The 18,136-nt window shown below is 42.2% G+C and overlaps 1 protein-coding gene across 1 annotated transcript in view; it reads right to left on the bottom strand.

The window, feature by feature from the left end:
* Positions 1-18,136, bottom strand: part of ANTXR2 (ANTXR cell adhesion molecule 2) — a 156,823-nt gene that overhangs the window by 99,079 nt on the left and 39,608 nt on the right. Inside the window, exons 8-10 of the mRNA XM_083756652.1 lie at positions 14,512-14,569; positions 10,991-11,080; positions 7,478-7,547 (exon numbers count right to left, since the gene is read on the bottom strand). Coding sequence (XP_083612778.1) covers positions 7,478-7,547; positions 10,991-11,080; positions 14,512-14,569 — 218 coding nt within the window. The remainder of the gene's footprint in view (positions 1-7,477; positions 7,548-10,990; positions 11,081-14,511; positions 14,570-18,136) is intronic.

Below are 18,136 nucleotides of genomic sequence, written 5' to 3'. Positions count from 1 at the left end.
TAGTGGACCAGAGCCCACTTTGCCACAAACGACTGTAGTCCACAAAAGCTTCTGCCAGACTAAACAGGTTCGGCTTTATAGTGTCACAAGACTCTTTGTTGCTTTTGCCAAAGGAGACGAACAGCACAGTCTGAACCCAAATCCCTTGGGTGAGAGTTGAGCCATAATAAAAACCAGGGAGCCGAGGACAAGAAGGGCAAACTGTATCATAGGGGTAGTAGAAAGAGAGGAAGAAGGAAAGATGAAAACTGTAGAATCGTAGAGTTGGAAGGGACCTAAGGGTCATCTAGTCCAATCCCCTGCCAGCGCAGGAATCTCAACACAGTCGTCCCCCATCCAATTTGAAACCATACCAGACCCTGCTTAGCTTTGCAAGGACAGTAGTAGTTTAATCGCTACACCACTATACACAGAATGAAAGGGTTTTAGGTCAGTGAGAAAGAGGAGGATTGCTTTGAGAAGATATTGAATTATTTGGGTAGGTTTGAACACTTTGGGGCAATTAAAATGTTAAAAGTTAAATAAACCTTGTGGATGGAGGAGTGTTAACGTATACAAAACTGTACATATGGTTGATTTGAATATGTTATTATTGATTATGTATAACAAATGTATCAGCTGCCTGGGGGGTTTCACTGTTTGTGTTTTGGTTGTTGGTAAAAAATAAAAAAATTAAACAATTTTTTTAAAAAAAATCGCTGCACCACTGAGACCAGTCCTATACATACTTGATCAGTCCCATTGAACTCGATCAGACACACTTCCAAGTAAATTGTGTACAGCGCTGCAGCGATGCACAACAGCCAAACCTTTTATGAGGGGGGTGGCTTCACGTGACCTCACATGAGGATAGATTTTTGTTTTCAAATGATATCACATTCCCCCAAGCACGTCTCAACTGTGTCTGTTTTGTGCGTCCAACAGACCCCCGTCGCTCCCATCTGAGGCCAGATGCTGCTGTTGCGCTGATAAAAAAAAGCTAAGATTTCAAAATCTTTCTTGCTGTAGTAAAAGCACAGATCCCACTTCAGTCTCCAAATTGCTTCATGAAAAGGAATGTGTGTGTTGTTACAGAGACACCATAATGAAAAAAACAACTCACAGATTGGGGAAACAGAGACCTCTGAGGCCACTAAGCAGAATTTAGTGCTTTTGGGTTTTCCACTTTTGTTTCATTCCATAAAATACTGGATTATACAATGTGATACGGGCTGCAAGCCATGTCTCACCTTAAGTAAACCTATGGGGGGGCAAGACCCTTGCAGACTACAGGGACAATCATGAGGCAAATAGAAAGAATGAACTGAGCAGGGGGTGTTAAAATTTTGTTATGACATTTCGGTCCCACCCACCCACCAAGGCACTCAGGACAGAAAAAAATAGCTTTCCACACTTTACCAACCTTATGTAGAGTGAGAGAGAAAGGACATGTCTATTGGCCAACCAAGCTTTTGAGGCAGAGCAAGGATTTGAACCCAGGTTCCTGCAAACATCCTAAGATATCCACTGCACCAAAAGCTAACAGTACACTTATAATATTTTATCGTAAGCATGTTATTTTTGAACTGCAGCCGGCATCTCTGTTTTAGGCATCTCAGTAGCACTCACAACACCAAGCACCTTATTATAGATTCAACCATATACACCAGTGGTTCTCATAGGGTGTGGTAGGAGAGGATTACAATCAAAAAAACATTTAAACATTTCAGTGTAATATAGTATAGCATATTTTAAAAAAATATATTATTTGCAGAATATGGATAAGTATCTTTTCAAAACGAGAGCAAGAGCATCAAGTGATGCTGTTATAAATCAAGCACTGTCAGGGGTTGTTTCTTTGTTTTCCAACGTATTTCTTATCAATAAAAAAAAATCAAAATTTTTATTCTGAAAGTGTGGCCCAGAGTCTGAGAACCACTGATAAAAAGGTAAAGGTAAAGGACCCCTGGACGGTTATGTCCAGTCAAAGGCGACAATGGGGTTGCGGCACTCATCTCTCTTTCAGGCCGAGGGCGCTGGCATTTGTCCACACACAGTTTTCCAGGTCATGTGGCCAGCAGGACTAAATCACTTCTGGCACAAAGGAACACGGTGAAAACGCCGTTTACCTTCCCGCCGTAGTGGTACCTATTTATCTACTTGCACTGGCGTGCTTTTGAACTGCTAGGTTGGCAGGAGCAGGGACACAGCAATGGGAGCTCACTCCGTCATAGGGATTCGAACCACTGACCTTCCGATCGGCAAGCCCAAGAGGCTCAGTGGTTTAGACCACAGCGCCACCCGCATCCCTAGTACCACTGTTATACACCAAGAGCAAATGCATTCTTCAGATGTCTATCCTTACTTAGCCAAAACATCTCCATCCATGAATGAGCCAAAGGGAGTCGCACAATTTGGGAGAACTTCCCCCCAGCCTGCCGGGTATTCCAGCTCCAGGTACAACCTCCTGCTAAGCTGGAGGACATGGAAATACAGAAGATACCAATTTCTGGGGGGGAAACAAGGAGGTTCCCTTTATTACTCCAGCCATAGGATAAACATGGATTATCAATTTTCCAAGTAGTTCATGCAGGGAAGTCTTTACTATTTGCAAGCACAAGTGGTCTGCAGCTACAACGTCAGCTTCCTAGCAGTGGTATCACTGATGCTTAACAGTATAGAGAGGGGCAAGGTGGCACTTCAAAATGCTGCAAGCTTTCCTCATACAGAAATTGCTCCATCCCCTTGATCGTCTTGGTCTTCCCTGAACCTTTTCCAACTCTACAATATCATTTTTGAGGTGACCAGAACTGAACAAACTATTGCCAAATGTGGTCACGCCATAGATTTGTATGACGCCATTATTATGTCAAACAATTTAAGCCCTGTGTTGCAAACAATAGTCAGTAATATCCAAGGCAACACAATGACCAAATTCAATGATGCAATATCAATATACATTCTTTATATAATATGAAATATATGAAATCACATAAACAGAAACTTATGAATCTCTGAAAGTCACATAAGTCTTCTTTCAGAGACTTGCATAGTCTTCAAAGACTTGCAGAGACATATAAGACATGTTTATTTGGTTTTATGTTTTCAAGAGAATCCATTAAGAGCGCATATTTTGTGACTTTCAGAGATTCATAAGTTTTCTGTTTATGTAATTTCATATATTTCATATTATATAAAGAGTGTCTATTGATATGGTATCATTGTATTTGGTCATCGTGTTGCCTTGGATATTACTGGCATTATTATGTCAGCAATTTTATTTTCAGTTCCTTTCCTAGTGAATGCTTACTTTTAAACATGGAACAAGGCACAAACCACTTTACCTCCCTGAGCTTCAATGCCTAAAGGTAATTCTCTCCCACCCCTAGCCACAGTCACTTCCAGCCAGACTGGAAAACGAAGCGAGACATTTTAAACCACATGAGCTACACCTGCTAAAATCACAGAAAGTGGATGTATAAGATTTTCTATAGTTTGGCAGCAGAGCATTTTTGTGTCCTCCACAGTTCCCTCCAGTATAACCAGCACAACCAGAAGAAAGCAGATCATGAAAAATAAGAGAAATTAAGTGTTTATCTTGTGTTTATACAGGTTGCAGAATGTTCATTCTAACTCAAAATGGTCAGGCTTTCCATTTAATGTCCTGCTTGCCTCAAATTTGCCTCAAATTTAGGACACCAAAATCCAACCCTATGGGATTTGCTGATGGCACAGCAGGCTGCATTCCTTTGCTATTGGGTGCAAAGCCCTGGATGACATTTTATCAATCTGGATCACACGGTCCTGTCAAGAGAAATACGAGATTGGGGCTGGAGTCCAAGCTAAGCCACTGTCCTGCCAGCCATACCAATTTATTTTAGGTTGTTTGGCCTCTTTCCTTGTTGGCCTGCCTTGAGTTTAATAGGAGTAGATGTGCCTATCTGCCCCCTCCGTATATTTAGGGAATTCCTGGAGGTTGTAAAAACTGGCAGGGGGGTAATGCAACTTAATCTACACTGCTTCCCATGGGGATTGTGTTGTGTGTGCTTTTCGGGCCGGGAGGTGGGAGTGGAGCATTTTGCTAAGCTGCTAAGTTAGCAACCAAAGTTCGCTCCCCTCAAGGGGAATAACTGGGAGCTCTCCAACCACAGCACAAGCTGTGCCAATGGAAAGTCAGAAGTTCAAATATGTACATTTGCTTTCAGAGTTGTCGGCTGACTAACTCGCCACACGCTGCCTAGGCCAAACTCCTTCAGAATTCTTTAAAACAGCAAAATAAAACTGAAGTCCATCGCACACATACCAGGATGAAAAATAGTAAGTCAACACCATTATGTAACATCTACACCTGACCGTAACAGGCTAGTCAGGACAAAAAAAATTCCTTCAGTAGCACCTTAAAGACCAACTAAGTTAGTTCTTAGACCAACTAAGAACTAACTTAGTTGGTCTTTAAGGTGCTACTGGAAGGAATTTTTTTTGTTTTGACTATGGCAGACCAACACGGCTACCTATCTGTAACTGAGGCTAGTCTAGAGGCAGTGTTTTATAAAGACAGCCCCAAAAAGAACCTCTCCTGGCTACCAAGTACTTTGCCTGCATTGCCACTGCAATTTGGTGCTGTGCCGACTGCAGAAACACTTTACCGCCCGGCAGTCACATCCCAGAACAATAAAAATACAACATGTTCTGATAATTTGCACCAAGGTTTAAAAGACACATGGCAGTAAAAAAAATCCAGCACATTTAACATTCATTTGGCAGGTTGCGCTGTGGTGATCATCTCAGAGCCCCACGTGATACATCTGTTGCTGGGCTGCTGAATCGCTTTCAGATGGCAATTGGGAAGATAGAGCAATACTCTAACGCTCCTCCCAGGCAACTAAACATAAAGAGTTTACCACACTAAACCACCCTCCATGCAGCTTTCTGACATGCTAGTTTTGAGCTGTTCAACAGTGGAATTTGCTGCCAAGGAGTGTGGTGGAGTCTCCTTCTTTGGAGGTCTTTAAGCAGAGGCTTGACAACCATATGTCAGGAGTGCTCTGATGGTGTTTCCTGCTTGGCAGGGGGTTGGACACGATGGCCCTTGTGGTCTCTTCCAACTCTATGATTCTATGATTCTATGAATGTGAGGAGGAAAGCTTATGTGGGGAAGCATTCAAACCTTTGTTCCTTCACATGCAGAATGAAGTGATACCATACAAACACAGACACACGGGACACTCCCTTGCATTGTGTCAGTGGAATAAACAACAAATGTCCCAGTTTTTGATTGCTAACAATTAGTCACCTAAAAGAAGGATGTTCACAACTAATACAAATTACGTTTCATGGAAGTAATGTTTATTCTGTTCCAACCCTGGGGAATGTTGGAGACTGTAATTTGAGTGAAATATCCCATTTGCATCTTCGGATAGTACAGTATTTGTATGTTATTTGTGTATATGGAAAAAGTCCAGGATAGAGAACATTAAGTTATGTTTACAATGGAGAACCATCGTCAACAAAACAGCTGATCGGGCAAAGTATTTTCTATTGGTGAGCAATGAAGTTTGTTGTTAAAACTCTTCCCAAGGACTCTAGATTATTTGGGCATGATTAAAAAGACTGGTTCAAAATAGATTGCAAGCAGTTTTCCATCTTCTGTTATATGTAATACTGTACTTATTTTCCTATTTGCATTGCTCATTCATTTGTACATTTATTCTTTGAATACAATATAGAGCACTTTTATATTTTGGGGCCTTATTCTTGCCTATGCAGTTATACTGAGTCCATCTGACTAAGTACCAGCTACAATGACTAACAGTGTCTCTCCAAGATTTTGGGCAGGGTTCTCTCCTAGCCTCACCTGGAGATGGCACAATTTGAACCTGGGACTGTGTGGAACCCAGTTCAGCTACTGATTGATTGATTGATTGATTGTGTGACTGTGGAAATGGATAAAAAACCCCCATCCAAACAATGACTATCATCAGTGCAGGTAAGAAAAAATAATAATTTTAATTTTTATCATCTGCGATACTGTCTTATTTCTTTTATAGTACAGTACATTGATTATTGCTTTCATTTTATGGATCAATGGTCTTGTTAGATAGTAAAATCCATGTTAAATTGCTGTTTATGGGGTTGTTTTTAAAAGTCTGGAACGGATTAATCCGTTTTGCATTGCTTTCTATGGGAAACCACACCTTGGTTTTGGAACGCTTTGGTTTTGGAACAGACTTCCGGAACGGATTAAGGTACCACTGTAGTTCTTTTCTTTCCAAAGGGAAAATCCACATAGAAAAACAGTGGAGTAGAGGGATGCTCTGCTGCCTTGCAGAATATCTTCAGAAAAAGAAAACGCTAAGAGGCAAACCCATAGTTACATGCTACATGGACCATCTTAATGGACTCTTTACTTTGTGCCTCCAGTGGACAGATGGCAGTGAAGTTCTTCTCCTGCTACAAAGCAGGTTCCTGGTTGCCTGCTCCCATTGCTATTTATGTTCTGCTTTCTGACTAGCTTGGGTAGCACTGAAGAAAAGCTTCCCTAAGTATGTAAGAAATTAAACCTAAGCAAATGTGATCTCGGAAGCCCAAGGCATATCTGAACATGGAAGGAAGAATTAGCTTTAAAGGCTACATACAGGCTCTTCAGGGAAGGCCAGTGACACTTAGAATAAGACCTGGACAATGTTTCAGCCATAATGTTGTGAAGATTCTGCTGCGGATGTTAAATTAGTGCCTTGTTTTATCATCGCACATTGAATGCTGTTACACATCTTGACGCGCAATTTTAATAATAGCTTGTAAGTGTCAGTGGTAATGTAAGCCGTTTAACCATGAGACCAAAGATCGTCCGGAAGAAAGCATATTACATGCCCTGTTTTATTTTATTTTTAAAAGGGAGCTAGCATGCACACAACTTTTGACAAGCCAGAGCTTTTCAGAGTTAAATGAACTGGCTGTGGGTTCATTTTTACAGTCTTCTCCAAATCTGTTTGGTCGCAAGCTATCTAAAACTCATTTCAGATCTGGTGAATCTCCCCAGTGAATTAGCACACAGGAAGGGATCAGTGAAAGAGGGAGGAGGTTACCAGCTTTTCTAAAACACAGTTCTTTTCTAAAACACAGATCAAAGCTACAGCCAAGTCTATGTCTCCCAAACTTTAGAGACTTTAGAGAATGCATTACTCATCCTCAGAGATGCCCCTTCCATATTCCTATAATCTACGTTTCCTGAATGAACAGTGACTCATGAAGAGTCACTCTAACACTAACACGCACACCCCACCACCAGCAAACTGGGAATGACTGAATGATCCAATTACATTTGTTTCAGAAATTCAAGAAAAATTGCCTGCCCTCAGTGGGACCTGATAGAAGAGAGGCATGGCCGCAACCATCACTCATACAGAGACAACCTCCTTAGCAGATGGGTGCTTTGGGCTCTCCAGAGCTTCTCTCTATTAAATGAATTAATCATGGCACACAAGTGTGAACTACTTACTGGCCAGTTTCATTGAGAATAGGTGCTGGGCAGAGGATATAGTCAGTTCCCACCTCTATGGGCTTTTCATCTGTGAGGAGAAAACAAAAACAAAGTGTCACATAACCTTAATTTCACAGGATAAAAAGCTGAGGTCCAACAATAATCAAAGATCCACAGGTTCCCCTGCTCTAAGCTAAACTTAGAAGCAGTATGCAGAGATATCTGTTCAAGAATCATGGAATCAAATACAGTGGTACCTCTGGTTACGTACTTAATTCGTTCTGGAGGTCCGTTCTTAACCTGAAACTGTTCTTAACCTGAAGCACCACTTTAGGTAATGGAGCCTCCCGCTGCCGCCGTACTGCTGCCACGCGATTTCTGTTCTCATCCTGAAGCAAAGTTCTTAACCTAAGGTACTATTTCTGGGTTAGCGGAGTCTGTAACCTAAAGCATATGTAACCCAAGGTACCACTGTATTCACACAACCCCTGCAATGCAGGAATCACTGCTAAAGAATCATGGCAGATGACCTTCCAACCTCTGCTTAAAAACCTCCAAAGTGAACCCACCACCTCCCTTCCACTGTCCTACAGCTCTTACTGTCAGAAAGCTCTTCCTAATGATTAATTGAAATCTCCCTCCATGTACAGTGGCACCTCAGGTTACAGATGCTTCAGGTTACAGACTCTGCTAACCCAGTAATAGTACCTCGGGTTAAGAACTTTGCTTCAGGATGAGAACAGAAATGGAGTGGTGGCGGCGCGGCAGCGGCGGGAGGACCCATTAGCTAAAGTGGTACCTCAGGTTAAGAACAGTTTCAGGTTAAGAACAGACCTCCAGAACGAATTAAGTTCTTAACCCGAGGTACCACTGTAATTTGAATCCATTGGTTTGGGTCCTACCCTCCAGAGCAGCAGAAAACAAACTTGCTCCGTCTTCCATCTGGAAGCCCTTCAGATATTTGAAGATGGCTATTCTGTCACCTCTCCATCTTCTATTCTCCAGGCCAGACATACCCAGCTCCCTCAACCCATCCTCATGAGGCTTGGTTGAAGATGTCTCAAGTCAGTCTAACACGGGAACATTTAGAAGCTATTTAAATCCAGCTGGGACCCACCCAGCTGATCTCCCTTTGCCGCCCATCCTGGGCTGGGAGGAAGGAGATACAAATTCCTGATAACCCAGCTCTCTACCCACCGGCCCACAAGATATCACAGACATCTTAAATACAAAGTCAAAAATTTCCAGCCATTCCCCTGCTTTATGGAACCTTTCAGCTGATGCCTTATGTGGCTTAGAATCCTATACTTTAGGGACCACCTCTCCATGCATGATCCTATCCAGACCCTATACGTATTCAGCATTTAAGACCCTTCTTTGTGTGCCTCCTCCATTTGCAGAATAGATCTTCAGTGGCTCTTCGATTGTGGAAGGCTTTCCCCAAAAAGATGCACACGGCACCATCACTGTCAACTTCTAGGTGCTAGGCAAAGACGTTCCTGTTCACTCAAGGATTTGGCTCTCATTTGGAGTCCTATGCTATGATAATGTCCCGGCCTGTTTGGGTTTTCAACTTTTAAGTAGGGCTTGGGTACCATTTGTCCTTTTTGTGTGTGTGGCAGGATGCCCACTTTTAGTCTATAACGTCTTTCAGTCTTTTTGATGTATTTTTAATGTATTTTGGGGGCTATTCATGATTATTATTTTTTACATTGCTTTGAAACATTTTATGTAGTAAGTTTATGTAGTAAAGGCAACAAATAAATTAACATTCATTTTTTATATTATTACTATTACTACTTTAAAAATGTGTTAGAAGGGGCTCATGAAACATTTCTTCTTGTGAACAGAACATTTTGCACTAGCAGCTAATTCCAGATCGGATACTAGCACAAACAGAGTGGGTTAGCATATGCCCATATGCTTTTGTCTTAAATGCCCTCATATCAGAGAGTACTGAGGGAGAGAAGGTTGGTCTTCTTCTGTTCTCTTTGGCAAGGTTCCTTTACACCATTTGGCAATTCCCCCCGCCAAAAAAAAATGAGAAGGCGCGGAAAACCCGGCCAAATTTTAAACACAGACATGCACACAAATCTACAACCTGCAGCAGACAGAGCAAATGTTTAACCTCTCAAACCAAAGTATGTCCACCTGGCAAAATTCTTTGTCTTTCTTCAACGATGTACAATTTACTGTGCTTTAGACATAGATCGTGGGTGGAGCTGTGGGTTAAACCACGGAGCCTAGGACTTGCTGATCAGAAGGTTGGTGGTTCGAATCCCTGCGACGGGGTGAGCTCCCGTTGCTCGGTCCCTGCTGCTGCCAACCTAGCAGTTCAAAATCACGTCAAAGTGCAAGTAGCTAAATAGATACCGCTCCGGCGGGAAGGTAAACGGCGTTTCCGTGCACTGCTCTGGTTCGCCAGAAGCGGCTTAGTCATGCTGGCCACATGACCCGGAAGCTGTACACCGGCTCCCTCGGCCAATAAAGCGAGATGAGTGCTGCAACCCCAGAGTCGGTCACGACTGGACCTAATGGTCAGGGGTCCCTTTACCTTTAGACATAGATCTCGCAAAATGTGATAAGACAACCCTCGTGGGGATATGAAGTGCAATAACAGGGTGGAATAAGGTGCCACTTAGGTTTGGCCAAGCTTAGGGGTATTGGAAATGTCTTATCCTATTACCAATTGGATAAGACCAATTGGATCAGTCCAATTACCCATCAAGACCAGTATTGCCAGAGTGTCAGCGTCTGCTTGATGTTTTTAGTTATAAATGGCTGGGATTGAACCCGCGACATTCTGAAGGCAAAACACGTGCCCTACCGCTAAGCTACAACTCTAGCCTTCTGAGCATGCACATACACACTTGAGTCTGCTGTTCACAATTGGAGAAAAACATGGGGAGAAAGTAGTTCAGTGAATAATAAGCAGCCAATTGGAAGCCATGGAAGCCCATTGGACGTTTGGGCTCCAAAGAACGTTCGCAAACCAGAACACTTACTTCCGGGTTTGCGGTGTTCGGGAGCCAAATCGTTCAACTCACAAGGCATTTGGGATCCAAGGTACGACTGCACTTTAAATGCATGGTGTGGATACGACCCAAATCAAAACTATGCACTGCATGAAAACACATATAGCTAGGAGACAAACTAGATGAGATGTTTATCATATGATTTACTCTGACATGCTTTATTTAATAATAATAATAATAATAAAAATAGGTAACTCGGGGTTGGGGGTAGAGGAAGACAGGATAAACATCTTGCTGTGCTTTGCTTTCAGCCTCAAATATTTCTTTAAGTGAAAACCAGCTTTGCAAGAGCAAAAACTTGCTAGAAAATTCGGAGCAAAGAAACGTCAATGGTGGGGGAGTGAGAGCTTCACAGCTTTATCTCTGTTCCAAATTTCCCCCCACCAGTTTCAAAATGCATTACTGCTGGCTTACACCAGCTCCCCAAGAACTGCGGGGACAGAGGCAAGAGTTTCAATTTGTGTAACACTGTTTTGCACTTTTCGGGGATACTTACCAATTTTCATGCCATAGACCTCGTAGGAGCAGAAGACGTTGTTCACATTCCTACCCAACATGAATCCTCGCAGAACGACCTGGAACTCCTCTGAAATCAGGGACACCAGAGAGACAGTTAAAAGACTGGGGGAAACTGTGGGAAGAGGGATTAAAATTTACAGCATGCAATGCTCTGAAAGAAAATGTGATGAAAATGATGTACAGATGGTATATTACACCAGAGAAATTAGCCAAAATGTATAAAACAAGTAATAAACATTGGAAATGTAAAGAAAAAGAAGGATCTTTTTATCACATGTGGTGGGAATGTAAGAAAGTGAAAAGCTTCTAGAAAATGATATATAATGAGATGAAAAAGATGTTGAAATATACATTTATAAAAAAAGAGAAGCATTTTTACTTGGCATTGTAGGGGAGGATATTAACAGACAGGATAGCAAATTGTTTTTATATGCAACAACGGCAGCAAGAGTATTATTAGCACAGAAATGGAAAAAGGAAGAATTACCGACAAAAGAAGAATGGCAGACGAAATTAATGGACTATGCAGAATTAGATAAGATGACAGGAAGGATTTGAAACCTGCGGGACCAGATTTTCTCAGAGGACTGGAGTAAATATTTGAACTATCTGAAAAGCAATTGTAATAAACTGATTACGCTAGTAGGATTGCAAGAAGTTTTGGAAGGAGGATTATGCAAAATATTGCAGAGAAGATTAAGAAGAGAATTATTAGTTAAGGATTATTAAAAGTAATAAGGAAATTAATGAAATGTAGATTACGTGATAAAGAATGAAAAATCTTCAGATGTGGTTGATGGAAGTCCAAAACATTGTATAAGATAAGAAAATACATTATATGATTGTTGGCAACAATATGTATGTGTGTGTGTGTGTGTATATATATATATATATATATATATATATATATATGAAAGCAGGGACACCAGAGAGATAGACATGAGCTTGCCATCTCTAAAACTGAATGTGTTAATTCCCCTGGCAGGAAAGGTTTCTTTCTTTTCGGTTTTTTTTTTAAAAAAAATTATTAACCAGCCAATCAAATCAAATTAAATCACATCACATAAATTCCGAATTACAAAGCCAAATTTTAAATTTTTTTGTTACAAGTCAGAAATGTCGTATTAAGGACTTAAGCTGTGGATTTAAGGCTGTGTGGAGATAAACTTTGTGGAGATAAACTTTTGAACCAAAGCATGTTTTAAGAAGAGTGTGGAATGTATAAGAGCTTTGGAATGACGCAGTTAAAAATGCCGTCGCCATATTGGGAAGTTCTGTCGGAGGTCTTGAGTCTGGGAGGAGAAATAGAGCTGTTTTTATATTGCGGGTGAAACTCCTCAGAGGGACTTAAGAGCGACAGTTTTGCGAGATTAATGATGGAAAGAGCGATGTTATCTATGAAGGCGATGATATATGGAAACCATCTCAATTTGAGGATTGGAAGAACGGAAAAGAAGAATGGAAAAATTCACATAGGATTATTATTGGTGTTTATTGGCTTAAGGAGACTATCAGAAGAGATCATAAAGAAAAAAGAGAAAATATATGAAGAAGATGTGATGTGGAAACAGCAAGAAAAGACTGGATAGAATTATGAACTCTGTTTGGATTGATTCGGACTGATTTGGACATTAACGCAGTAGCAAGAAGATGATCAGAATGCCCCTTCGGATCTTGAAATATGGGTCCCCCCAACAAAAAAATTAAAATTCGGCAGGAAAGGTTTCATTAGGAGCTTGCCCATTTGATGGCAGATCTAAGCATTCACGTTTTATGTCCATAACAACACAGCCAAGGGACAGGGGTTGATGCCAGGTATAGGAGCCAACTCCAGGGGGCCATGGGTGCTTGGGCACCCAAAATAATGTAATTGTGAGGGCACCCACAAAGTAAATGAGCAAAGCCAGCAGGTGGCAGTGGCACTGCCTCTGAGTCAAAAGTTCAGCTCTGCCCTCTGCAGCAGCGAGTGTGGCACCCATTTCCGGGGATGGGGGGGTGTCAGGGAACTGCCATTGGTTCAGGAGGGAGAGAGGAAAAGCCGGATGGATTACAGAGAGCCTCCAAAATCGTGGGAAGCAGCAGCTCCTCAGCGGAGGAGAGTAACCACGCCCCCAGTGGAGAGGAGCTTCAGGGCTTGGAGGAGGCGAGGTGTTGCCAGGACACCTTGCCTGGGCAAAGCGGGGAGGGGAAAGGTCCACCGTTACGTCCTCCTTGCGCAGTAAGGTTTCGCGCCGAGACGGGAGGCGCAGACTGGGCGTCAAGAAATTACTTTGCTGGGGAAAGTTTAAGCCACGCCCACTCACAGATTCTGCCAGTGAATGAGTCAGCCATGGGAGAGTGGCACTCTGGACAGATAAAGTTTATTTCGCATCAAAAGCAAGGCTTCACAGCCGAGCAGGGAGGCATTTGCCTGCTTGCTCTCGAGCAATCCCTTGGAAACCTAACAGGGGGAGACTCAGACTCAGAGGCAATGTCTCTCTGCCTCTAATTCCAAGCCCCTTCCCATAGAAAAGGGAGCCTTGCTGGCTGTGAAGAGGAGGGGGGAGAGAAGCCATTGCCGCAGCCACAACACAGATGTGGGACGTCACAGGGACACGCCTGAACATAGTGTGTGTGACGTCAGTGGAAACAGTTGGTAACCACCTTCAATTTTAACCTGAAAATTGCCACTTGTCCAGTTTTAATTTTAATTTTAATTTCTTTGAGTTAATTGTGGGGTGTATCTTAATTTATCGATGGCTTGTTTTTATGCATTGTTTTACTTGAATGATGTTAACCGCTCTGAGCCTGGCTTTGGCCAGGGAGGGCAGGATATAAAGAAAAAAATTGTTGTTATTATTATTATATATATAATTTTATTGAATATTACAAGAATAGTAATAAAAAATAAAAATCTAAACAAATTTCATACATATCAATATAAACACAATTGTCTACATATTTACCAAATAAAGACTTCAGAAGAAAAAGGAAAAAAGAAAAGAAAAGAAAAAAGAAATACTTTCCATAAGCAATAATACCAAATTTGTATTTCACACATTACGATATAAAAATCTAAAGTGGGAATGGGACTTAGGCTATACAATTGACTTGGAAGATTGGAAATAATAATAATTATTATTATTATTATTATTATTATTACTATGTCACATGTGCTACATACAGGCATGTGTGTGTGATGTCGCACATCAGTCTTACAGTGGCAGGCACCCAAAATCCTGAGAGTTAAGTGGCACCCCTGATGGCAGGTGTAGTCCATTAACATCTGGGGGGGCCCCAGATGTTAATGGACTACACCTGCCATCAGGTTCACCATGTAGCCTAATTCTGGCCTTATTTGCAATGCCGTCACTGGCAAGCTGGAGAAGGAAGGGAAGCACCTTTAATTCGCATCTTCCTACTCAAGCATATGGCACGCCGAGTTACACATTTTGCCCAAGGAAGAAACAGCAGGATTGTCAATATTTGCACGCTGTTTTCCGGCCGTAGCAAACTCACCTTCCACGCAAACGCTTGATGGCTGCAGCTCTATATCTGGGCACGACTGCTTCAATATCTGTTTGTGAAAGTGGGAATTGAGAAGGGGGGGGGGGGAGAGCATTATAAGATTTATCAAAGCAAAATGGAGCAACTGTAACTAACTTCGCCTAGACAAGAGCTTTATAGTCATCCGATCCAAACGTCAAGGCAGATTTCGAATGTGCCTATGCCTTTCAGAGCAATCCTAATCCCCACTGGAAATCCGTTGAGAGAGTTTAGGATGGGGCAGAGACGGACTCCGCAGCACACCCACCCCACACTCTATGGGTGTAAATCTCATCATCTGAGGCCCTTCTTTGTGTGCGGTCTAGAGGCCTTTTCTGTGTTGGCTCCCCATTTGTGGAACGCTCTCCTAAGGGAGTCTCACCTAGTGCCTTCTCTGCATATCTTCAGGCTCCAGGCAAAAATGTTTCTCTATAACCAGGCCTGGTTGATTAAACCCCACACATACATTAAGTAAAATAGAAACATCACCACCCGACCCCATCGCCACTCACCATTCGTCCCTCCACCTTTCCCCCCTTTTCTTCCTAATGTAACACTAATGCAGGCATAGGCAAACTCCAGCCCTCCAGATGTTTCGGACTACAATTCCCATCATCCCTGACCACTGGTCCTGTTAGCTAGGGATGATGGGAATTGTAGTCTCAAACATCTGGAGGGCCGGAGTTTGCCTATGCCTGCACTAACGTCTCAACAGATGAAACTGACCTGTAGAAAATGTAACTTGAGAAAAGAGACGTTGCACATACTTTTGTAAGCCAAGAAATCTTTAATACATTAAAAAAATAAATAAATTACGGCTTTCCAAATGTGTTTGTGGGAGAGAGGATTATTGGTTTGTTTATGCTTTATTATGCATTTCGTGTCCTCATTTTGTATTGTTATGTTGCAAACTGCCCTGTGATCTTTGGGTGAAGGGCAGTGTACAAATTTAATTAATTATAATACAAAACTATAAATATACACAGTTAATTATAATAATGCCAGAAGGGGTATTATAAGGAGGTTTTGAATTATGGTGCTGGAGGAGACTCTTGAGAGTCCCATGGACTGCAAGAAGATCAAACCGATCCATTCCTAAGGAAATCAGCCCTGAGTGCTCACTGGAAGGACAGATCCTGAAGCTGAGGCTCCAATACTTTGGCCACCTCATGAGAAGAGAAGACTCCCTGGAAAAGACCCTGATGTTGGGAAAGATGGAGGGCACAAGGAGAAGGGGACGACAGAGGAAGAGATGGTTGGACAGTGTTCTGGAAGCTACAAACATGAGTCTGACCAAACTGCGGGAGGCAGTGGAAGAAAGGAGTGCCTGGCGTGCTCTGGTCCACGGGGTCACCAAGAGTCAGACATGACTAAACGACTAAACAACAACAACATCCCCAAGGGAATGTTGTTGAGAGTAGGGGGCAGCCTTGGATCCCCAATATCTAAAGACACACACACACACACCTGGTCACTTCCACAACACACCTATAGCTCAAGCTCCCTATCTACAGCAACCTGGAATTGATACAGGTATTTTCCTTCTCGTTATCACTGGCAAGAAAAACAGCAAAGATCAAGAACCGAGTTGTGGGTGGGGGACGAAAAACAGAACAGAAAATAAACATATATTATATCAATCCCAAACAGAGCCAGAAACAGAAAAAAACATGAGCAAAACCAGCAGCCTCAACAGTAAAAGAGTTGTTTAAAACACTACCAAATGGGGTCCGGGTGTAACCAATACTGAAGGCCCATCAAAATAAGATGGTATTCACTAAATGCTTGAAGACCGATAAAAAGCAACCACATAATCCCTCTGTGAAAGGGAGTTGGTTTAAATTAGACTGCCATGAGACTGGAAGGGTGTAGAAATTACACAGGCAAAACTGTTTTGTAAAAGCAGGGGTTGCCAATATCAACATGGTGCCCATGGCCATCAGCACCACCTACGGTGCCCAGAAAAGACGCAGGAAATATCCCCTCAAAAATCTGCAGTACACAAGAAACTCTCTTGTTCATTCTGCTCATACACCTCATGGTCAAACTCCAAACTACATGCTCTTCATTTTGCTCCAAAAACCTGTTTGTTTCAGGATTTGCTGGTGCTGTCAAGTGACATGGCAACTGGTGATGCTTTGACAATTTCGCCATATCCCAGCCCAGTCTAGAGAGAAGGCTGCAATCCGAGAAAAGCAAGAGATTTCAAGAAATGCTTTTCAGAAGAAGAGTAAGTGGTTGTGCTTTCTTGCTGTGTAAGCATTGGTTTTCATAGGGCTCCATTTGCATATGCAGATAAAGGGGCAGGACTATGCAGATAGGAGCAGGCTTGATTACCAATGATTGGTCGGAAGCAGGTCCAGGCCACATCTCATTGGTCTCCTTGAATATACCTTTGCCTTCGTCCAATTGGCTTCAACTTATGAACACAACCTGTGGGAACGCATCTTGAGTTCAAAGTTCGAGGTGAGCTCATGGTCACTTGCTCTGGAATAGAGCAAATTGCTTCCAAAAGACACTTGCTTCTTATTTTCAAAGGAAGGTTTACTCAAGAGTTGTTTCCCAGACACACTACAGACTACCCTGTTAGTCACTCATTCTTGCTGATTAAAATAACTTTAATGTACAGATGACATCAAGCCAGACACAGAGTTCCCACAAGCAAAGCTACAGAATATAAGCCCTTTAAACTTTTACTTCACTCTGCTTGCCAGTAATTCCTGTTGCGGCAATAGGAAGCTGGGTGCATATCAAAATTACACCATCTCTCTAGGTTTCTGCATTTCAGTTTCCTATGCAAATGCTTAACAGACACATGCAACAGTGCAAAATATATCAAGTTGTTGAGGTTTTCCTGTTTTGTTTTGTTTTGTTTTGTTTTAATGTACTCACAATGGTCTTAGTCTGAGTATAGGCTATTCTCAGCCCCTTTTCACTATCCAGTAAATGACAATGTCCGAGAGATAACATGATCCCATCAAAATAAAGTTGTTGTTATGTACTGAGTTGAATAGGATCCAAAATGCAGCAGTCTGATTGGTCCTAGAACAACAGAATTCAGAATGCAGCAGTCTGATTGGTCTGCTGGAGTCACCCAATCCAACTCCAGGTGGAAGTGAATTCGCAACCTGATTGGCCTACAGAAGAATCCCAGAATTAGCCAATCATGTGGGACCCATTGTGTAATGTATATAAAGCAGACATTTTGGGGGAACTTCCATTCCTCACTACCATGAGCTGAATAAAGAGCATGAAATCCACACTCGACTCCGAGTATATTTCAGTTGTGCTTCTATCAGGATCAAGGAGGAAGGGATGGAATTGAGCTCCATGCATTTTTAAAACCCACTCCAGTGGATGCAGCTCAAAATACATTCTGCTTACTAGAATGGCTAACAATATCCTCCCGCTTCTAAAACAGGCTGTAGTTCTATGGAATGTCCACAAATATCTCAACAGCTCAGGCAACAAAACTCTCAGCAACAAAATGTCAAAGCAATGCTTCTTTTGTGAGAAAGGATTGTGGCAGGCTGACCGAGGATGAAAATCTCACACAGGCCCTATGCAAGTAGGAATCATGTGGGGCAGGGGTTCGAAA

Source organism: Podarcis gaigeae, assembly GCF_964106915.1.
Source record: "Podarcis gaigeae genome assembly, chromosome: 9".
In the NCBI taxonomy this organism is placed as follows: domain Eukaryota; kingdom Metazoa; phylum Chordata; class Lepidosauria; order Squamata; family Lacertidae; genus Podarcis; species Podarcis gaigeae.
Note: the sequence above shows the minus strand (reverse complement) of the source record. Positions and strands in the feature narration are given on the sequence as shown.